The 23,672-nt window shown below is 42.9% G+C and overlaps 1 protein-coding gene across 1 annotated transcript in view; it reads right to left on the reverse strand.

Moving 5' to 3' along the window:
• LOC106602896 (eukaryotic initiation factor 4A-I) overlaps positions 1-21,015 on the reverse strand; it is a 54,736-nt gene extending 33,721 nt beyond the window's left edge. Inside the window, exons 1-6 of the mRNA XM_014195878.2 lie at positions 20,869-21,015; positions 7,671-7,728; positions 7,297-7,429; positions 6,536-6,675; positions 5,675-5,843; positions 3,713-3,822 (exon numbers count right to left, since the gene is read on the reverse strand). Coding sequence (XP_014051353.1) covers positions 3,713-3,822; positions 5,675-5,843; positions 6,536-6,675; positions 7,297-7,429; positions 7,671-7,728; positions 20,869-20,891 — 633 coding nt within the window. The 5' untranslated portion in view covers positions 20,892-21,015. The remainder of the gene's footprint in view (positions 1-3,712; positions 3,823-5,674; positions 5,844-6,535; positions 6,676-7,296; positions 7,430-7,670; positions 7,729-20,868) is intronic.
• Between the last annotated feature and the right edge of the window lie 2,657 nt (positions 21,016-23,672).

Below are 23,672 nucleotides of genomic sequence, written 5' to 3' on the forward strand. Positions count from 1 at the left end.
CGAAGAAAAGGTGTTTAGCTTGCCCAGGAGTGAGGCATCGGTGTTCGCGACGTGGCTGGCTTTCCCATTATAATCTGTGATTGTCTGTCTGGAGTCCCTGCCACATGCTTCTTGTGTCTGAGCTGTTAGATTACAACTCCACTTTATCCCTGTATTATAATTTTGCCTCATTGCCTTACGGAGGTCATAGCTGTTCCCAGTCACCGTGTCGTGGTTAAATGTGGTGGTTCACGCTTTCAGTTTTGCGAATGCTGCCATCTATCCATGATTTTTGGTTTGGATAATTGCTAATCGTCAAAGTAGGAACAACATACTCTATGCACTTCCTGATGAATCCAGTCACCAAGTCAGTGTATACGTCAATACTATTCCCAGAGGCGAACCGGAAACATTTCCCAGTCCGAGTGATCACAACAGTCTTGAAGCATAGATTCCGATTGGTCAGACCAACATTGAACAGCCCTTACCACGGGTGCTTCATGCATAAGTTTCTGTCTATAGGTGGGGAGGTGCAGGATGGAGGTGTGATCTGATTTGCCAAAGGAAGGGCGGAGGAAGGCCTTGTTCTCTCCATGTGTAGCACAGGAGATGGGCTGGTAGAATTTCGGAAGCATTTACCTCAGATTTCCTTTATGAAAGTCAACAGCTACAATAAATGCGACCTCAGGATATGCGGTTTCTAGTTTGCACAAAGTCCGGTGTAGTTCCTTGAGAGCCATTGCGGTGTCTGCTTGGGGGGGATATACATGGCAGTGACAACCGAAAAAAATTATCTCTGAAGGTAATGCGGTTGGCATTTAATGGTGAGGTATACCAGATCGGGAGAACAAAAGGCCTTGAGTTGGTGTACGTTACCACAATCACACCATGAGTTGTTAAATCATGAGACATACCCCTCCACCTTTGTTTTTACCAAATGGTTATTTCTTCCTGTCCGCGCGATGAACAGAGAACCCTGCTGGCTGGATGGAGACAATAAATCCAGAGAGCCATGATTCTGTAAAACTCAGTATGCTACAGTCCCTTATGTCTCTCTGAAAGGAGATCCTCGCCCTGAGCTCGTTAGCAAGTAATACACTCTGAAGCAGTGGATGATTTGCTCGCCGACTGAGCCTGACTAGAACCCCACTTCTCCCTCTCCTCCAACGTCAACGGTTTGGTGTAACACCCAGGATGAATGGGGCTGCCTCGGGAAGGATCCAGGTCAGAGAAGTCAAATTTCTGGTGAGTGGCCACCGATTGAATGTCCAAAAGTTATTTTCGGCTGTAGGAAATAATACTACAAACATTCTGCACTTGTGAAGGTGGTAAATGACCTTTTAATGACGTCAGACCGAGGCTCTGCATCTGTCCTCGTGCTCCTAGATCTTAGTGCCGCTTTTGATACCATCGATCACCACATTCTTTTGGAGAGATTGGAAACCCAAATTGGTCTACATGGACAAGTTCTGGCCTGGTTTAGATCTTATCTGTCGGAAAGATATCAGTTTGTCTCTGTGAATGGTTTGTCCTCTGACAAATCAATTGTAAATTTCGGGGTTCCTCAAGGTTCCGTTTTAGGACCACTATTGTTTTCACTATATATTTTACCTCTTGGGGATGTCATTCGAAAACATAATGTTAAATTTCACTGCTATGCGGACGACACACAGCTGTACATTTCAATGAAACATGGTGAAGCCCCAAAATTGCCCTCGCTAGAAGCCTGTGTTTCAGACATAAAGAAGTGGATGGCTGCAAACGTTCTACTTTTAAACTCGGACAAAACAGAGATGCTTGTTCTAGGTCCCAAGAAACAAAGAGATCTTCTGTTGAATCTGACAATTAATCTGGATGGTTGTACAGTCGTCTCAAATAAAACTGTGAAGGACCTCGGCGTTACTCTGGACCCTGATCTCTCTTTTGAAGAACATATCAAGACTGTTTCAAGGACAGCTTTTTTCCATCTACGTAACATTGCAAAAATCTGAAACTTTCTGTCCAAAAATGACGCAGAAAAATTAATCCATGCTTTTGTTACTTCTAGGCTGGACTACTGCAATGCTCTACTTTTTCCGGCTACCCGGATAAAGCACTAAATAAACTTCAGTTAGTGCTAAATACGGCTGCTAGAATCCTGACTAGAACCAAAACATTTGATCATATTACTCCAGTGCTAGCCTCCCTACACTGGCTTCCTGTTAAGGCAAGGGCTGATTTCAAGGTTTTACTGCTAACCTACAAAGCATTACATGGGCTTGCTCCTACCTATCTTTCCGATTTGGTCCTGCCGTACATACCTACACGTACGCTACGGTCACAAGACGCAGGCCTCCTAATTGTCCCTAGAATTTCTAAGCAAACGGCTGGAGGTAGGGCTTTCTCCTATAGAGCTCCATTTTTATGGAATGGTCTGCCTACCAATGTGAGAGACGCAGACTCAGTCTCAACCTTTAAGTCTTTACTGAAGACTTATCTCTTCAGTAGGTCCTATGATTAAGTATAGTCTGGCCCAGGAGTGTGAAGGTGAATGGAAAGGCTGGAGCAACGAACCGCCCCTGCTGTCTCTGCCTTGCCGGTTCCCATCTTTCCACTGGGATTCTCTGCCTCTAACCCTTTTACAAGGGCTGAGTCACTGGCTTACTGGTGTTCTTCCATGCCGTCCATGGGAGGGGTGCGTCACTTGAGTGGGTTGAGTCACTGACGTGGTCTTCCTGTCTGGGTTGGCGCCCCCCCCTTGGGTTGTGCCATGGCGGAGATCGTTGTGGGCTATACTCAGCCTTGTCTTAGGACGGTAAGTTGGTGGTTGGAGACATCCCTCTAGTGGTGTGGGGGCTGTGCTTTGGCAAAGTGGGTGGGGTTATATCCTGCCTGTTTGGCCCTGTCCGGGGGTATCATCGGACGGGGCCACAGTGTCTTCTGATCCCTCCTGTCTCAGCCTCCAGTATTTATGCTGCAGTAGTTTATGTGTCGGGGGGCTAGGGTCAGTCTGTTACATCTGGAGTATTTCTCTTGTCTTATCCGGTGTCCTGTGTGAATTTAAATATGCTCTCTCTAATTCTCTCTTTCTCTCTTTCTGTCTTTCTCTCGGAGGACCTGAGCCCTAGGACCATGCCTCAGGACTACCTGGTATGATGACTCCTTGCTGTCCCTAGTCCACCTGGCCGTGCTGCTGCTCCAGTTTCAACTGTTCTGCCTGCGGCTATGGAACCCTGACCTGTTCACCGGACGTGCTTGTTGCACCCTCGACAACTACTATGATTATTATTATTTGACCATGCTGGTCATTTATGAACATTTTAACATCTTGACCATGTTCTGTTATAATATCCACCCTGCACAGCCAGAAGAGGACTGGCCACCCCTCATAGCCTGGTTCCTCTCTAGGTTTCTTCCTAGGTTTTTGGCCTTTCTAGGGAGTTTTTCCTAGGGAGTTTTTCCTAGCCACCGTGCTTCTTTCACATGCTTTGCTTGCTGTTTGGGGTTTTAGGCTGGGTTTCTGTACAGCACTTTGAGATATCAGCTGATGTACGAAGGGCTATATAAAAATAAATTTGATTGATTTGATTCTGAGCAAATAATGTATGAAATAACACTCCGAAAATGTCTGCAAAGTTGTCTAGGAGCTAGAAACAGGGTGACCGTGTCTGTCGGCGCAATTTTGTCATGATCATAGCTTTCTAACGGACTGTTTAACAGTCTGTGCCCTTACTTGTGCGTGTGGTCCTCTTACCTGTGTGCTGGTACCGAGCTTCTGGAAAATCTCATAGATCTGGTCCTTGAAACCCCGGCTCAACATCTCATCAGCCTCGTCCAGGACAAACATCTTGATGTACTTAGCAGCTGTAGGGGAAAGATGAGCACTTAGTTCAGATAACTTGAACCCAAAATAGTCCAATCCCAATACTCCACTCAGCAAACAAATAATTTAATAACACATACTGATGTAAACAACAACTTGAGAAAAGTATGACATAAACAGTTATGTTATCTCCAGAGGTTAGAACCGAGATTATTTTCCAATCGTTTCGTTCTGAACAGAACAATTATTTTGTTCGTTCCGTTCCACTGTTCCAACCAGTAAAATAAAGTTCTGAAAAAGTAACAGTTTATATCGTTCCTTTCAGTTCCTTTTTAAACTTGTGAAATATCTTTTTTTTTAAACATTTAGTTTGCCATTACATTACCTTACCAATCAGTGGGGATAGAGCAGCTTAATTGCTATGGAGCAGGCAAGCTATTTACATGCATTGGACAGATGAGTGTTGGGTGTGAGATGTGAGATGTGCCAGAAATGTTGTGGGTGGGGAGAGAGCGAGAGAGGGTGGAGGAAGAGGCTTGAAGTGTTGGGCATGTTGTTGTTGTAACAAGCATTTATACAATTATACCAACGCAGGAACAGCTTCTATGAAGGAATTTTGAATGTCTTTGAACTTCAGAGTTGGCTTAACGTTGGACCAGCTAGCTAGCAAGAAAGCAAGCATGTGTGTGCAGAGCAGCACCAGAATTTTAATTTAAAACAAGTCTTACCTTTTTGTAGTTAATAAATCCAATGTGAATCATGAAAACGATAGTACCCTTAACTAGCATTGAATAAGTTAATCTATTCTCAAATTAAAAATCTCTCACCTCGTTTCTGAATCACGCTAATACTGTCAGTAGGCTACGAGACTATGCTTTGGAGGGGGAGGGGCAGGTTGTCTACACTGGCAAAGATTTTCAGCTGGCAGGCAGGCAGGCAGACACGGGAATACATTTCTGAGTGGCAAAGTGTGGGCTTTGCATAGGCACTTTGTTGCGCTTTTTTGTGGGACTGGAAAAAAATGCCCGAGAACGTAAAAGAACATTATTAAAAAAAAATTGAGTCGATTGATGCACCCGTGCTTCACATCTGTAAAACCTAATATGTCACCAATATCGAAAGTGGAGATTCCCACGAACACGATAGTCTCTGTTGTTTGGGTCTATGATATCCACAAGCTTTACGGCAGTTGTCTGAACTCTGTCGCGGATGTCCTCATTTCGAAGAGGTCTTCTCAAAACACTGACTGTCCAGACCGAACCGTTGGAGCTACAAACTAATATGCCACCAATATCAAAAGGGGACTCTCACAAACAAGAAGGTGTCGGTTGTTCTGCTCTACGCCAGTACCGGGCTGTAAAAATGGCAAAAAATGCATTAGGGGGTAAAATGTGCCAAAAGGTAAAAAAAACACTTCAAAACCTTGTTCCTTATGATTTATCTTTTTACTTTGTGTTTTGCCATTTATGAATGGTGTTATTCAATGCGTTTCTATGGGTTATAGCAGTAAAGTCTAAATTCAATGTTTCATCAAATATATATTTTCTATACCTACAGAGGTCCTAAAATTCTAAATCAAATGGCTAAATTATACATTTTATGATCATCTTAAAACAATTTCATATGTTAGCATAGTAGATATTGCGATCTAAGGGCTTAGACCTACAGGGTTAACCAGTACCCATGCTTTTAAAATAACCGTTCTGTTCCGGAACAGTATAGATCACTTTCGTTCGCTGTTCTGATTCTGTTCTCCGGAAAAAAAATATTTTCCGGTTCTGTTCCCTGAACCGGTTCCAACCTCTTGTTATCTATACAAATCTGGTCACAAAAAAAAGAAAATTAATGCAGAATAACACTAAAGTAAACAAAGACCCTGAGGTCATTACTCACAGAGGAACTTGCGGTTCAACATGTCAAACACGCGGCCTGGCGTTCCAACCACTATGTTCGGAGCCTCAGCCTGGAGCTTTGTCACCTCGTTACGGACGTTTGTGCCGCCAATACAGGCATGGCAGGAGGCTCCCATGTAGTCACCGAGGGCCAGGATCACCTTCTGGATCTATTGAAGAAGAGAGGGAGTCAATACTATTTATTAAAACCCTTTTTCACATCCGCAGTTGTCACAAAGTGCTTTTAGAGTAACCCAGCCTAGACCCCAGAGAGCAAGCAGAAGCACAGTGGCAAGAGAAAGCTCCCCCTCTGGCACACATTTTACTACATTTACATGCACACAATACTCATGAAGAACCACATTACAATTCTATTCCATATGTTCTTAGTCGAGGTAATTCCATGGTCAAGATACTTTTAGCTTTTTCATAAAAATTTGTATTACTTTGGCAAGCAACAATATTCATAAGGAATCAGATTTTTGCAACTCAATTATGAGTTTGTGCCCATAGCTTGAACCAGCCTGTTGCTCACTGCACCGAGTCGGCTGGGATGAATATGGCATTGACCCTTTCCCCTTGTCACTCAGTGCCACTCAAAGACACTTCCTTGCCCAGAGACAGAGATGGCACAATACAGTACATGGTTTGATTCACACTATGGAGCAGAGCCGAGCCACGCTTTACTGTGCTGGTCTGGTTACTCATCCACCATAGTTGCTAGAACCGTACTGGAAAGGACCATGTCATATTAAAATACCAGAGGCACCATGGTACAGTATCGGTACGACTGTGTAAAGGGTACAGGAGTTGCATTCACAGTTAACTGTTTTTAGGGCAATTTAATGTTTGTGCAACCTGCCTGCTGAGCCAGCTCTCGGGTGGGAGCGAGGACCAAGGCCTGGGTACCCTTCAGCTCGATATCAATCTGCTGGAGGATGGAGATGGCGAACGTGGCAGTCTTCCCTGTGCCGGACTGGGCCTGTGCAATGACATCATAACCTGGTGGGGAATGAAGGGTCGTATTAATTTGTTCACACCGTAGCAAAACATTTTGTAACAGAAAACAAAAACAAGTGTTTCTAATTGGACAAATTCAGGTAGGTCCCTCCCAGTTTCATCCCATTTGCTTCCTAGTTGCTAAGACCAAGGATACACTTTAAAGGCATTTGGGTCAATCTGTTCTGAAGCTTAGGAAATGTGTACGCTTAATCATTAACTTGCATGAAAATAATAAAAAATGAAAGATTGAGAACATCTCTAAACCTGACCGGTAGGATACTCTGGAATAAATAAAAGCCAGTATAGTATGATCTCTCAAGAAAACAGGAATTAAGAGGATTAAGTAATTAAATAAAGGTTAAATAAAGGTTAAATATTTTTTTAAATACAATTTTTAAGTAAGTAAGTATAGATGCTCATGCAACTTCAGTCAGCAACAATTTAGGCTAGATCATCTTGAAGCAAAAAGCAATGTTCAAGAATCAACACATAATAGGCATTTTGGAACTTTAGCTTATACCCATCTTGAAAAAGGTCTGACTGAAACGTGAACAAAATAAACAACTTGCAGAGGTTATATCCTGTGTGTGTGAGTTTATATTTTAGGAAGCTTGTACTTACCCTTGATACAAGGGAGGATAGCCCTCTGCTGAATGGCAGACGGTTTCTCAAAACCATAGGCATAGATTCCTCTCAGGAGAGTCTCACGCAGGGCCATCTCATCGAAGCTGTCCACGATCTCATTCCAGTTACTCTGTGGAGAGATAAAATGATCGTAAAGCACGGTCAGTATAAATAGCACGCCAGTACTGTACTTCTTATACACAAACCCCAGTACTGTTTTTTTAGCCAGCGGAGACAGAAAACCAAGTGTGAGATACATGCTTCTTTTCTTCCATTCCATTAGACAACATGCCATTCGATATTCAACAATGCAACCTGTCCTTTATCCAACATTTAACAAAGTGTTGCTTGACACACACACAAACACTTACCTCAATGATGCCATCTGGCTCCATGCCCTCTGGGCCATTGTCTCTGTTGGAGAGGTCTCTGTAGGAAAACGTTCAATGTTGATACTTTATGATACATGTCATGTTGCATACATTTGCTAATTATAATGATATCTTGGGAGAAAAAATATAATTCTAACCAAAAATCTATAAGGGGTCTGCCAGAACGTGATTGGCTCATTACAATGATTGCATTGAGGCAGCCATGTTCAATAAACTTGCATATCGTTGCTGACGAACAGCAATGCAAAAGCTGGTGCACACACCTAACTTGCGTGATACATTCTGAGGACGAGGTGAAGCGAGAAGCTCCACTCCCATCAATCTGTCAACACGAAAATACAGCAATAAGCAGACCAATTGGGATTTTTTTTTTGATGGAGGTCTATGAGTGTCAGATTTAGTCAACAACATTTTTTATTGCTAATTTGCTAAGTGAGGCTTATTTGATCTAATATAAGTTTCGTAATGTTTAGTTTGTTATGAACGTACTGATATAAGTGGACGCACATGGTATTTCCGCAACTTTGAGAAAAACTATTTTATATCGTAGTTGTCTGTTGTTCACATCCGTTATCTGCCCTCTCATTGGCTAGAATGTTCATGCCTGATCTCGCCTCCTTCCGCTGGACTTTCTGCCAACAACTACTATTGTTATGGCGCAGATAAGATGATCTTGTCATTAACTAAAGCAAGGGTGCACAATTAGAATTCAAAGAGGTCCAGTGATTAACAACAGGTCCAAACCATTAAAATGTCTAACGTGCGCTATATTTTGGGGGCATATGTAGTTCTTGTATATGTATAGCTAATAAACAAAGTAATACATTTCAATAGCATTTAAACAATATTTATTGCACATTTTCAATGTAGACACATTAAACATGTGGTAAAATAAATAGGCAGCGTAATCAGAAATAAAAGTAGGTTATCACAAATGTTTTCACTTCAAGCCAAACAAGACTGCATCTTCACAAAAAAAATAACAAAAGTGCCTGTTTCTGAAAAAAGTGCTTTGATTTTTGAACAAATAAGAAACCACAGGTTTAATATGTATCTTTACGACTCTCTCCCACTCCACTTCTCCATCTCTCTTCTTTAGTGAGAGAAATGGGCTTTTGCTTGCCCTGCCAGTAATTTGAACCTTGGCTGGAATGGAGTCAGTGCCATTCTCATGCACATATGTAGGTGCTCATTGGTGAGTCTAGAACGGTACTTATTTTTAATGATGTTCATAGTGGAGAAAGAAGACTCACAACTATATGTGGAGCCAAACATGGTCAAGGTGTGTAGTGCTACTTTGGTTAGACCAGGGAAAACAGTCTCAGGCACAGCCTGCAGCCAGAAAGTGTCATGATCAGTTAGTTGAAAGTGCTCTCTTAGTGCAACATTTGCTTGCAGATCAATCAGTTCCATCTGTAGAGATCCAGCATGTGCCCACTTGAAGGTCTGTGTCACCTCCTTTGCAAATACCCTGACATCTGTGATGAGGAATGGATTCTTAATTAGAAGGAGATGCTATCTAAGGCTGAAGCTGTCAAAGCGATTTCTGAAGTTTCCAACCAGCTTATCTATGAGGTCAACATGAGGAGAAACATCTCTCTCACCCTGAATCTGTTTCTGCACTTTTGAGAAGTGTGCACAGTCTCCTTGAAGATCTTCATTTCCTCTGGAAGGAGAGGACAGATGTCATCAAATCACAAACTGAATTGTTCTTGCCCTGTAGTTTCACGTTGAGCTCATTAGGGTGTGATGTGATGTTTACCAAAAAAGCAACAATATCCATTTTGCTCGTCTTGCAAAAAAAGTGAAAACTGTGTTGCCTTCTGACTCTTGAGCTGTACTAGGAAAGCTGTTATATCCTTTCGAATGGACCATAAAGCATTTCAACACCCTGCCTTTACTGAGCCATCTTACGTTGTTGTGCAGCAGTAGGTCATTTGCATTTGCCTTGACTTCTTTCAGGAATTCTCTCAGCAGGCGATGTTGATGAGACGGGGATGCCCTGAGGAAGTTAATGAGTTTCATCATTGTATTCATCACTTCAGCGTACTCTTCTGACAGATTGCTGTGAGATCAGGGTTTTCCTCTTTCAGCCGTGCCCCACAGCTCCTCTCTCTCTTCCTATCATGGCAGGGGCCCCGTCTGAGGTGATAGAGACCACTTGTTTTAGATCTATTCCCCTCGTTCTCGCATGTCCTTTATGGCCATGTATATGTCCTTTCCTCTTGTATGTGTCTCGAGTGGTGTTACACCTAACAGGTCTTCACAGAATTCCTTCTTCTCTGTGTGGTAAAATCTAACATACACCAGAAGCCGGTCATTATCACTCACATCAGTAGATCCATCAACAGCTAATGCTATGCATGGTGCACTCTGAATAGCTTCATCAAGCGGTGTTAATACATCCTCTGTTTGTATTTCACTCTTTCTTGCTGTTGTTGTACGTGAAATTGGGATTTTCTTCATATTTTCACACAGCTCGTCTTTTTGTTTACCGTCAAGTAAAATTTCAGCAACAGCATTCATGCACTCCATCGCCACTCCCCCGTCAGTAAAACGGCCAGGGGCGGAAATCGCGGGGGGGACGGGGGGGACACGACCCCCCCATCCTGGGAAAAATATGATTTGTCCCCCCCAATATATCACTGAAACATAACTATGTAATTTAAATAATATTAATAATACGCGTTTTTAAGTTTCAAAAGATTGCGACCCCCCCACCCTTTTCCTCACAATGGTTTGATCCACTGGCAAGGTAACAGAGGGGTCGTAGCCACTGTCTGAAAGGCACTCAATGAACATAACTGACGTGAGGTTAATCCAGTCAATCGCGCACACACACTAGCTGAATATGCAGAGCTAGCGCGCAAATATGAACTATTAAGCTAGCTAGTACCTATTCCATTTATGTGGCCTCGTCAAAGATGGAATCTTTGCTATCGTCAATTTATTCCGAGATCAGCATGCAGATGATGTAAGTTAGTGCTTCAAAGTCCCTGTGATAAGGTTAGCGATAAACTGAAGTCCAAACTGAACAGAACTACACTCTCTTCTACCATTGTCTTAAATATATTTAATGGTCTCGTTGCAAAAGCTAAATTGTCGCAAGGGAACTTTTATTTATTTATTTTATTTAACCCGGGTAGCAAAGATTATAGCAAACTCCACTGAAACTGAATTGGTGCTCGCTAGCTTTGCAAATTCAGCTATTGTTGGAAGCCAGCCAGTATGAAACAAACTATTAAAATTACAAAAGGTTGCAGCATATGTTGTGTAAATGGTGAACTCATACAGCCGTCAACTCTTGTCATTTTAATCCGTTTCACATTTGCTAGCTACCTTTTAGATCGAAGCCCAAATAGAATGATAAAAGATAAGATGATAGAAGCCCATCTCCTACTGTAAATAACCTACACACTGTGTGTGTGTGTAGCCAGCCAGCCAGGTAGAAAAATGGCAGAAAAATAAAAGACGGACATCAGAGTATTTTTCAGTACACCAAAATGCAAAGTAAGAACCCTAGTAGCCTAATATCTCAAAGACTAGTTGATAAAATGTTCATAAGAAAGAAATGAAATTCTAATGGAAATGTTTCACAATTATGTCATTAGGCAGAGCAGGCAACAGATGGCACACAGACAGCAGAGTTGGGAACAGATATGCAGGGACAGACTGGCAGAGACAGGGAGTCTCAGGTAAGTTTGTTGAGTCTTTGTTTGGCAACATTATGAAAGGTTCTCCATTTTTTTTAACTTGTAAAATAGGAACATAATTGGAAAATGCCATGGATACCCCCAATCTCAACTTAAACTGGTGACTGAACTAAGATTTGTTAAAGGCAATGGTATTGCTGTTGTGAGTAGTTGTGTAGTTTTGGGTACCGGTAGTTAGGAGTACGGCAAACACCTTATTTCTTTGGTTCCTCAATATACATTTACCATATTACAATGTAGGCTATGTGTTACAGCACTACTTTTGGTGTCCCCCTCAGGAATTGCTCTTGAGAAAATTTCATGTAATTGTCCCCCCCAAAGTTGATATCAGATTTTCGCCCCTGAAAACGGCATTTGGTGTTGACCCAAAATCCAAGCTATTTTTAGTGAACATTCATTTGCACGTTGTTGGGCAGTGAATGCATGGGAGAGGACTCTGGACCAATCATACTGGGCTTTGAGTTTGTTTATTTTGCGTGCCTTCACCTCAGACTGCTGTGGATATGTTTGCTCAACAGATCTGTGCTTTGTCTCGTAGTGGAGCTTTCACGTTGGCACTTTTTATTAGAGCCACGGTCTCTGAACATATCAAGCAGTGTTTGGACACTCGCTGCGGGAAGGATAAAGGCATATTTGTCAGTCCAGTCCTCTTTGAAAGCTCGATTTTCTGTATCGACTTTCCTGACTTTTGCGCACGACATTCCTCCTCTCGCTTCTGTGTTTTCTTCTCTTGCAGTCTCTCGCTCTCTGACAACATCAGTCTCCTAACATGCATTGTAAACATTCGCTTTGATTGGCTAAGTTTCGTGAAGTGATTTAAATAACGCACGCAATTGGACAACACACAGTAGTATGGGGCGCTGTCTGGGACCTTCCAAGCTGCGCTGTATGTGTACATTGAAAAAAAGGGTTGCTTCATCATTATTTAATTTAACAATCATTTATGAGAAATGTGTCGAGGTCCAGGTAGAACCTTCACTCGGTCCGGATCCGGACCGAGGTCCGCCAACTCTGATATAGAGTATCACTAGCTAGGTTGCCATGCAATTTACAAATATCAGAAAATGTGCATTACATTTTTTTTGCATTTCCCCACCAGAGGTGTGTTTCCATCAGATAAAAGGCTTTGCGTGATGATGCAAAATAAGGGCTGTAAATACATAGGCCTACCGGTAGGCTGAAACATGGGGCTTGTCCATCTGCATTTACCCCATTGGAAACATCCTGATTATTATTATTATTCGCAAAAATATTCTAACTTTTTAACCATAAATGGTAGAGACATGGGGTTTGGACTATTGTTTTTCTAACCTAATGTTCTATTGAGTGGGCATATTTTTTATAAACCTTGAATGAATTTATCATTTTATGGGTGTACACCCTACAAAGTATGTCACTGCCCTTCTAAGACACCAATGTCCCTTTAAGAGCTCTGTTGGCTGAAAAACCAATACACGCCGTGACGTTTGGGTGGAGTCCGTTTTTTGGAGCAACGCGCAACTTTTGGTAACATGAAACCCTAGCCGATCCATGTTTCCATGACTCTTATTCACAAGGGGGCGATAGCTAGGAAGAGTCATCTTGCCTTGTTAGTAGTAGTTAGCTGGCTTTAGCCTTTTCAGCGTCCCACATCTCAGATTTATAATGAAATAATATGACCTGGCAAATGTTCGTATAGTTGTCAGTGTAACCTACAAAATGATCCTAGTTTGATATGCTGTTTGTATGTATTCACTCCCATATTAGCTACAAATAGAATGTTGTGTTTTGGTCAGAGAGGGAGAAAAAGCACACGGTAAGAGCAGGTTTTACCGTTTCATAATAGCCTGGAATCATTAGTTATTATTTCTAAACAAAATACCTTTTGGGGGGAATTCTAATAAGCAATAACCAATATTGGTTGGTTTATTGTTTGAGCAGTTGCTGAGATTATATTGAGTTATCAATGCAAAATAGGCTACTTTGATGCATAACATATAGTTCAGATCAAGGACCAATGCGACATGGCAATAATAGTAGCACCGGAAAGTTACGTCCTGAATGATAAAGTATAGGCTTTGAATTACTTTGCCAGCAGCTACAGCAAAGATTGTAAACTCTTGCTACAGTTGCCTACACACTGCTGTTTGAGCATTAAAGACGACTTAATTCCCTTCATTTGAACATCGGAGTGTGAGCAATAACCATGCATGTCAGTTGAGTGCACAATGCGTAACAGAGGAAAATAAAACATTTCGGCTTCTGATCAAAATCGAAGTAAGCATACACTGATTAAAACACCTGTTTTTCTGAGCAATCTTTCAAATGATTAATAGGAGTTCCAGTTGTGTATTTGATCTGCACATGTTCTAGCACCAGCTGAGCGAGCCTCCCTCTTTAGCGCGAATGAAGTGAGTTTGGAACAACTGAATGGCTGTTTCTCAATATGCTACACCGTGCGCCACACTCTCCGAGTGCATTCTCAGAGGACGTTCTGAGTACGTTCTTGTGAGGACGAGTGTGGAGAACGCATGAAACATTACATTTGAAAAGCACTCTCACTCCCCCTACTGTATTACCTCACGCTGCACCTCCACATTCACTGAACCTTCTTCTATCCAGGACAACAATACAGACAAAACAAGATATACACAAAGCAAGGTAGATGTAAAAAAAAAAATGTGTGGGTAGCTAGCTACCAATTCTTCGTGGCTAGCTAACTATAACTTAGCCCTATTGACTTGACTATGGCCTTACCCATTCACTGAACATTCTTCCAGCAATAGAGTTTAAACAAGCGTTTTACTTCATAACTATCAGCTAGTTATATGTGAATCATAATAATGTAGCTAAAATGACCTAAAACGAATGTTATGCAAGGTAGATAGCTAGCTAACAATTATTCATGGGTATCTGGCTAGGTAACAGTAGTAGCTAGCCAGTTAGCCCTATTGAATTATGATGGGCTTGCAATCTACGATAAGTGGGCAGGTAAACATGCCAAAATTAGCATAGCAGGTATTTATTAACATGTCAATTTAAAATATTGTAGTCAGCAAATAGGGCTGTCTTGTTCAACCGAAAGTAGTCTGTACTTTCGACCAATCGATTGGTCAACATTTTTAAACGTGAATTTTTCCATATATACAGTGCCTTCGGAAAGTACTCAGACCCCTTGTCTTGTTCCACTTTTTTTTTTTTACATTACAGGCTTATTCTAAAATGTATTAAATAGTTTCCCTCCCCCTCATCAATCTACACACAATACCTCATAATGACAAAACAAAACTGTTTTTTAGATTTATTTGCTAAAAAAAATATAAAAAAATATCACATTTACATAAGTAAGTATTTAGACCTACTCAGTACTTTGTTGAAGCACCTTTGGCAGCGATTACAGCTTCGAGTCTTCTTGGGTATAAACGCTACAAGCTTGGCACACCTGTATTTGGGGAGTTTCTCCCATTCTTCTTTGCAGATCCTCTCAAGGTCTGTCAGGTTGGAAGGGGAGCATTATGCACAGCTATTTTCAGGTCTCTCCAGAGATGTTCCATCAGGTTCAAGTCCGGGCTCTGGCGGGCCACTCAAGGACATTCAGAGACTTGTCCAGAACCCACTCCTGCGTTGTCTTGGTTGTGTGCCTCAATCCTGACTAGTCTGGTAGACTAGTGTAGCAGCTGAAAAGCAACCACACAGCATGATGCTGCCTACACCATGCTTCACAGTAGGGATGGTGCCAGGTTTCCTCCAGACGTAACGCTTAGCATTCAGCCCAAAGAGTTCAATCTTGGTTTCATCAAAAGAGAGATTCTTGTTTCTCATGTTCTAAGAGTCTTTAGGTGCCTTTTGGCAAACTCCAAGCGGGCTGTCATGTGCCTTTTACTGAGAAGTGACTTCTGTCTAGCCACTCTACCATAAAGGCCTGATTGGTGGAGTGCTGCAGAGATGGTTGTCCTTCTGGAAGGTTCTCCCATCTCCACAGAGGAACTCTAGAGCTCTGTCAAGAGTGACCATCGGGTTCTTGGTCACCTCCCTGACCAAGGCCCTTCTACCCCGATTGCTCAGCTTGGCCGGGTGGCCAGCTCTAGGAAGACTCTTGGTGGTTCCAAACTTCTTCCATTTCAGAATTATGGAGGCCACTGTGTTCTTGGGGCCCTTCAATGCTGCAGAAATGTTTTGGTACCCTTCCCCAGATCTGTGACTCGACACAATTCTGTCTCGGAGCTCTACGGACAATTTCTTCGACCTCATGGCTTGGTTTTTTGCTCTGATATGCACTGTCAACTGTGGGACCTTACATAGACAGGTGTGTGCCTTTCCAAATCATGACCAATAAATAGAATTTACCATAGGTGGACTCCAATCAAGTTGTAGAAACATCTCAAGGATGATCAATGGAAACAGGATGCACCTGACCTCAATTTCGAGTATCATAGCAAAGAGTCTGAATACTTATGTAAATAAGGTATTTCAATTTATTTTTAATTCTAAATGTGCAAAAAAATCTAAAAACGGCTTTCACTTTGTCATTTTGGGGTATTGTGTATAAATTGATGAGGAAATGTGTCACGTCCTGACCATAGAGAGCCATTGGTTCTCTATGGTGTTGTAGGTCAGGGCGTGACTAGGGGGTGTTCTAGTTGATATATTTCTATGTTTGGGTTTGAGTATGGTTCCCAATTAGAGGCAGATTATCGTTGTCTCTAATTGGGGATCATACTTAAGGTGTCCCTGTTCCCACCTGCATTTGTGAGATATTGTTTTGTGTATGTGCATGTAGCACCACTACTTTCACGTTTCGTTGTTGGTTTATTGTTTTGTAGAAGTTTCACTTAACTAAATGATGTGGAACTCTAATCACACTGCGCCTTGGTCCGTCCATTTTCACGAGCGTGACAGAATATCCCACCAAGCAGCGTGTGACAGAGGTAAAGGAGTTTTGGACCTGGGAAGAAATCATGGGAGGACACGAGACCCTTCCTTGGCGGGTGTCGCAGATGACTCAGGAAGGACAGCGACGACACCGGGGACTGTGGCCACAGAAACCCCAAGATTTTTTTTGGGGGGGGCACGAGGGGTGGTCGGCCGAGCCAAGGAGAGAGCCAGAGCCCGCCTGGGAGTCGATGGAGCAGTGTGAGGAGGGATATCGGAGAATTATGTAGGCTAGGAGTATGCTGCAGCGCAGGCGTGCTGAAGAGCGTGACACCAGTCCGGTGCCATTTGCGCCGGCTCCACGCACCAGGCCTCCAGTGAGCCTTCTCAGTCCGGTGCCATCTGTGCCAGCTCCCCGCACTCGTCCTGAAGAGCCACAGACCGTCAGGGAGGCGATGGAGAAGTTGGGGGAGAGAAAGAGGAGAGAAATGTTATGTTGGTGTGTTCTCCACGGCATTCGACCTGAAGAGCCTGTCAGCAGTCTGGTGAGTCCTGTGCCAGCTCCCCGCACCCTTCCTGAAGTGCGTGTCAACAGTCCGGTGCCACCTGTGCTGGCTCCAAGCACCAGACCTCCAGTGCGCCTCCCCAGTCCGGTACGTCCTGTGCCTGCTCCCCGCACTCGCCCTGAAGAGCGTGTCATCAGTCCGGTGCAACCTGTGCCGGCTCCACGCACTAGGCCTCCAGTGCGCCTCCCCAGCCCGGTACATCCTGTGCCGGCTCCCCGCACTCGTCCACCAGTGCGTGTGTACGGTCCAGAGCTTCCAGCAACGGTTCACAGTCCAGAGCTTCCAGCGACGGTTCACAGTCCGGAGCCTCCAGTGACGGTCAACGGCCCGGAGCTTCCAGTAACGGTCAACGGCCCGGAGCTTCCAGTAACGGTCAACGGTCCGGAGCTTCCAGTGACGGTCAACGGCCCGGAGCTTCCAGTGATGGTCAACGGTCCAGAGCTTCCAGTGACGGTCCACGGCCTGGAGCTTCCTGCGCCAGTGCCATGGCCTCCAGTCCCACTCCATGGCCGGAGCCTTCCTCTGCACCGGTGCCCAGTCCAGGCACGGCGTCCAGTCCCGCTCCAATGCAGGAGCTTTCCTCTGCACCGGTGCCCAGTCCAGGCACGGCGTCCAGTCCCACTCCAAGGCCAGAGCCTACCTCTGCGCCAGTGCCCAGTCCACGCACGGCGTCCAACCCAGCTCCATGGTCGGAGCCTTCCTCTGCGCCGGTGCCCAGTCCAGGCACGGCCTCCAACCCAGCTCCATGGCCGGAGCCCTCCTCTGCGCTGGTGCCCAGTCCTGGCACGGCATCCACTACTTTCACGTTTTGTTGTTGGTTTATTGTTTTGTAGAAGTTTCGCCTAAATAAATGATGTGGAACTTTAATCACACTGCGCCTTGGTCCGTCCATTTTCACGAACGTGACAAAATGTTATGTAATTCATTTTTTAATAAGGCTGTAACATAACAAAATATGAAAAAGTAAAGGATTCTCTGGTCTGATGAAACCAAGATTGTACTCGTTGGCCTGAAAGCCAAGTGTCACATCTGGAGGAACCCTGCCACCATCCATACGGTGAAGCATGGTGGTGGCAGCATCATGCTGTGGGGATGTTTTTGAGCGGCAGGGACTGGGAGACTAGTCAGGATCGAGGGAACAACGAACGGAGCGAAGTACAGAGACATGACCTCAGACTGGGGCAAAGGTTCACCTTCCTACAGGACAACAACCTTAAGCACACAGCCAAGGCAATGCAGGAATGGCTTCGGGACAAGTCTCTGAGTATCCTTGAGTGGCCCAGCCAGAGCCCGGACTTGAACACGATCAAACATCTCTGGAGAGACCTGAAAATAGCTGTGCAGCAACGCTCCCCATCCAACCTGACGGAGCTTGAGAGGATCTGCAGAGAAGAATGGGAGAAACTCCCCAAATACAGGTGTGCCAAGCTTGTAGCATCATGGCTGTAATCGATGCCAAAGGTGGTTCAACAAAGTACCGAGTAAAGTGTCTGAATACTTATGTAAAATTTGATATCAGATTTTTTTAAATAAATTGGCTAAAATTTCTTAACCTGTTTTCATTTTGTCATTATGGGGTATTGTGTAGATTGATGAGGGAAAAAATGCTCTAACAAGTCAAATATATATTACAGCTCAACTAAAACAATCTCAGTCGACCAACAGCCAAACAATGGATTACCAGTCGACTAATTGGGGTAAGCCCTACCGGCATCATATGAGATGTGAATAGGCAACATTTCATTCCTTAGTCAGAGTATATTTGATCTCGCTTCAGCTCAAATAATGGCCCCATTGATTTCAATAAATTTTGCCTTGTTTTTTGCTTGGTTGCGTCATAATTCTTTGCATACTTTCCGTTGAAACGTGCATCGATGCAAGCTTCAAAATATGTACAAACTGAGTATGCATTCGAGAACTACCCTCCGTGCTCCGTTTCGCCCATTTTGATTTGGACTCATACTCCAACCCTCCAGTGCTCCAATTTGCATGCTTGTAGCACAGTAATATGCATTTTGAGAAACACCCAATTTATGATGTAAGACCACACCACTCACGTTATGTGCGCGTGTTGCAAAATAAATGTACACATACATGTTATTCAATCATTGCATCCAAACTGCTCCGCATCAACGAGCATCCGCGTTGCCAGGCACTACAATAGAACTTTGTTCTATTTGTGAAGCTTCATGCGCTGCAAGTCCTGCCCCTCCCATCTCCTTATTGGTTTTGATGAGCACATGGGTGATTGAAATATTTACTGAGGTCCACACTCAAGTCCAGTTGGGTGGTAATGCACATTAAAGTTTGTTGCCAACCGCCATATGAAGTCCAAAGAAGACTGAAGGAGGAGCGATTACTAGAAACTAACTTGGTTTACCCTTTTATCTGTGGATTTATTGTCGAGTAGAGGACTTGGTGCATTTCAGGTAAAATAACAACCCAATGTTTATATCCCAGGTCAAATTAGCTAGCAACAGCAAGCTAGCTAAATTGCCATGAATGTTTAATGCCTTTCGACCTGTCCCCAAATTAATATAGTTTGTTCGGAGTTCGTTTTGATATTTCAACCAGTGTGTCCTGATCGCGTCTGGTGTGGATGGACAAACTCAACATGCGCGCGATGGCACACGCACGCCCCGTCTAGACAGCATGTTAGAGTAGTTTTCACATGCAAACTTTATGTCTAAACTCAATCAAATATGCTTCCCAAAAATAGCATGGTCGCTGTGGTAGAACGTTTATTTGCACCGGCATCCATCATGAACATCTGAAAAGATGCGTCCATGTAAATATGATTATTAGGGAAATCGTTCTTGCAAAGCATGTACACGTTTTAATCGAAATATTATATTAATCCGACTATCCACAATAATCTCATTGTGTGCATGTAACCGTACACAGTGACAGAACCATAACCCCTGAAATGTACCTACACATGGTTATTCTAGCAACAATTGTGAAAGAAAACGTTTCCACCGCAATTCGTCACACGATACATTTTACAGACACAAAATATTGGTAGTCTGTTGACATTTATAACATTGTACCAACACTTCCTGTTTCCATCACACTTGTGTTTTTTTATGACTTTACTCTGTGGATCGAAACGTGTTTTCTGATACATTTGCTCACGTCTTCCCAATGCAGACGATTTAAACACGCCCATACAGTTTATTGTGTTCAGACAGAGGTTTTGAAGAGAACAGTACGAGTGGTCATTGTGGATAACAAAATTGGTGGGGGTTCGCTGGCTAGGCGCTAACGTTAGTGGACATTTAAACCCTGTGATTAAACGCCTAGCCTACTACTAGAAGCTAGCTAGCAAAACGGCACTACTACACATTCAGCAGGGATAACCATACTCATTTAGCTGGAATTAGATAAATACTAGCAACAGTCAATCAGATAGCAAATCCTTCCATTTTGTACAAGCTCGTACACATAACGTAACATAAAACATTTGGGGTAGCTAAGAAATGTAACGTTAGACACTCAATTATCTAGCAAATTAGGGTCCGTTAGCTAACGTAGCTAAACATGACTAAAGACACTCACTGGGGCAGAACATAATTTGTGCACGGTTGCGGGGCTTGCTGGTGGTGAGACAGGCCACCATTTTCCCGCAACCTCTGGTGTTCGCCTGCCAAATTATAGCTAACGTTAGGTAGCTAACTATTTTAATTAACCGATTAGCAGCTCGCCTGCAAAGTCAGTCAATTCGTGAGCTGACCAGCAAATCAGTGTTTACAATTCATGGCACAATATTCGCTAACAAGCTAGTTAACATGTTATAACGTGATAAAATGTGCAAAACGGCTTGGCGTTAGAGACATGGCTAGCAACTCCAACCAGACTACAAGAAGCTAGTTTACAGTTGCTAACGTTGCACTAAAACGACAGCACAAGGAAATCGCTAACGCAAGCTAGATAAAATTGCATGCTGCATTTTATAACGGGGGGAAAAAATCACGGAATTGCTGGACTGACAGTGTTATCATATCAACGTATAACTGTTTATAATAAAAAAATTGCTGGGCTCTTTACCTCTCTTCATAATCTGCCGACATTGTCACAAAGGGCGAATACGCCGAAAAAATGTTTTAGGTACCACAACGTGATCTGGAAAGTACAGTTTTGATTGCAGAAGGGGACTATCGTTCAATGTTGGCCACACCCATTGGGATATTTTATTGGGTATGTAAGACGTCATTAAACTTGTGGTCTACGCCTTTTTCAACATCATAGGAGTGAAATGACGCGTCTTTTCGTTCCTCCCCTGCAACAACACCATTGAAGAAACATAAGGAAAAATACATTCATCGAATTCTTAACTATGACGCAGTAGACATCATTTTGAGTCCGGCGAATGACAAAATACAGTGCTGTCAGTACTGAACCTGGCAAAAGATATTCAGGTGCTGAAAACAGTAATATTCTGGCTAGATTTTTTTCTCTCCAGAATAATGAAATAAATATTTTAAAGCCACACCATGAGAGAGATGTGCATACTGTCAAAGAGTGGGTCACCAATAAAACCGAAAATGTGTCAGAAAGATCCGTGAATACATTTAATAATTTCGTTATTTTGAATTCCAACTCAAAACAGAGTGGAAAAACTTGTGTTCTAATGTATTGTGTCAAAATTGGAAATGTAATAACGAAAACAAATAACTATATTTGTTAATAACTAATAACTATATTTTTTATACACGGCTCCTAATAGAATATTCACTGGGTTTAGGAGGTGTGTTTCCTGCCTAGGTTGGCAGCACAAATAAATAATTATAAACTGGGTGGTTCAGGCCCTGAATGCTGATTGGCTGACAGCTGTGGTATATATATACCACCTATGACAACATATTTATTTTTAGTTCTGTAATTACGATGGTAACCAGTTTATAATAGCAATAAGGCTCTTTGGGGGTTTGTGATATATGGCCAATATACCACAGCTAAGGGCTGTGTCCAGGCACTCTGGGTTGCGTCGTGTTTAAGAAGAGCCCTTGGCTGTGGTATATTAGCTATATACCACACCTCCTCTGGCCTTATTGCTTAATTATACTGTGAGTGTGACAGGACAATAAAAATGATAATGTTAGCTAAGATACATAACTGATATTGAAGTTAGCATGCCAATAGAACAAACTTAACAACAACTGAACAAAGTTGGCTTGCACTACCTGGTTTGTGGTTATTGACACGCTAGTAGTAGCTAGTGGAAGTAAGTTAGTCCCTCAACCTGCAATAAGATGAAGCTGCCCGACCAGAGCTACAGTGCATTCGGAAAGTATTCATACCCCTTGACTTGTTCCACATTTTGTTACGTTACAGCCTGAATTCAAAATGGATGAAATAGTTTTTGTCTTCTCATCAATCTACACAGAATGTCCCATAATGACAAAGCAAAGCAGGTTTTTAGATTTTTTTGCAAATGTATTAAAAATACAAAAACTGACATTTAACTTTTACTTAAGTATTCAGAACCTTAACTCTGGACTTTGTTGAAACACCTTTGGCAGCGATTACGACCTTGAGTATTCGTGGGTATGACACTAACAGCTTGGCACACCTGTATTTGGGGAGTTTCTCCCATTCTTCTCCGCAGATCCTCTCAAGCTCTGTCAGGTTGGATGGGGAGCGTCGCTGCACAGCTATTTTCAGGTCTCTCCAGAGATGTTCGAAGGTGTTCAAGTACGTGCTCTGGCTGGGCCAGTCCATGACATTCAGAGACTTGTCCAGAAGCCACTCCTGTAATATCTTGGCTATGTGCTTAGGGTTGTTGTCCTGTTGGAAGGTGAACCTTCACCCCAGTCTGAGGTCCTGAGCACTCTGGAGCAGGTTTTCATCAAGGATCTCTCTGTGCTTTGCGCCGTTGATCTTTGCCTCAATCCTGACTAGTCTCCCAGTCACTGCCGCTGAAAAACATCCCCACAGCATGATGCTGCCACCACCATGCTTCACCTTAGGGATGGTACCAGGTTTCCTCCAGACGTGATGTTTGGCATTCAGGCCAAAGAGTTCAATCTTGGTTACATCAGACCAGAGAATCTTGTTTCTGGTGGTCTGAGAGTCTTTAGCTGCCTTTTGGCAAATTCCAAGTGGGCTGTCATGTGCCTTTTACTGAGGAGTGGCTTCCATCTGGCCACTACCATAAAGGCCTGATTGTTGGAGTGCTGCAGAGATGGCTGTCCTTCTGGAAGGTTCTCCCATCTCCATAAATCAATTCAAATGTTTTTTGTCACATGCGCCAAATACAACAGGTTTAGACCTTACCCTGAAATGCTTACTAACAAGCCCTTAACCAACAATGCAGTTAAGAAAATAGAGAGATGAAAATATTTGCTAAATAAACTCAATATTGTTTTTTTTAAGTAGCACAATAAAATAACAATAATGAGGCTATATACAGGGGGCACCGGTTCTGATTCAATGTGCGGGGTCACAGGTTAGTCGAGATATGTACATGTAGGTATGGGTAAAGTGACTATGCATAGGTAATAAGCAGTAGCGAGTAGCAGCAGTGTAGAATAGTCCGGGTGGCCATTTGATACATTTTTCAGCAGTCTTATGGCTTGGGGCAGAAGGAGGATCAGACCCTTTTTTTCAATTTTCGCCTGTAGCTCAGGACCTGAAGCACTGATATGCATACTATTGATGCCATTTGACAGGAAACACTTTGAAGTTTGTGGAAATTTGAAATGAATGTAGGAGAATATAACACATTAGATCTGGTAAAATATAATACAACAAAAGAAACAAGTTATTTAAAAAATAGTCAGCTTTGAAATGCAAGAGAAAGGCCAATATATGATTTAGGAATCTAGGTGCAATTTAGATTATCGCCACTA

This window comes from Salmo salar, chromosome ssa04, assembly GCF_905237065.1.
Source record: "Salmo salar chromosome ssa04, Ssal_v3.1, whole genome shotgun sequence".
In the NCBI taxonomy this organism is placed as follows: domain Eukaryota; kingdom Metazoa; phylum Chordata; class Actinopteri; order Salmoniformes; family Salmonidae; genus Salmo; species Salmo salar.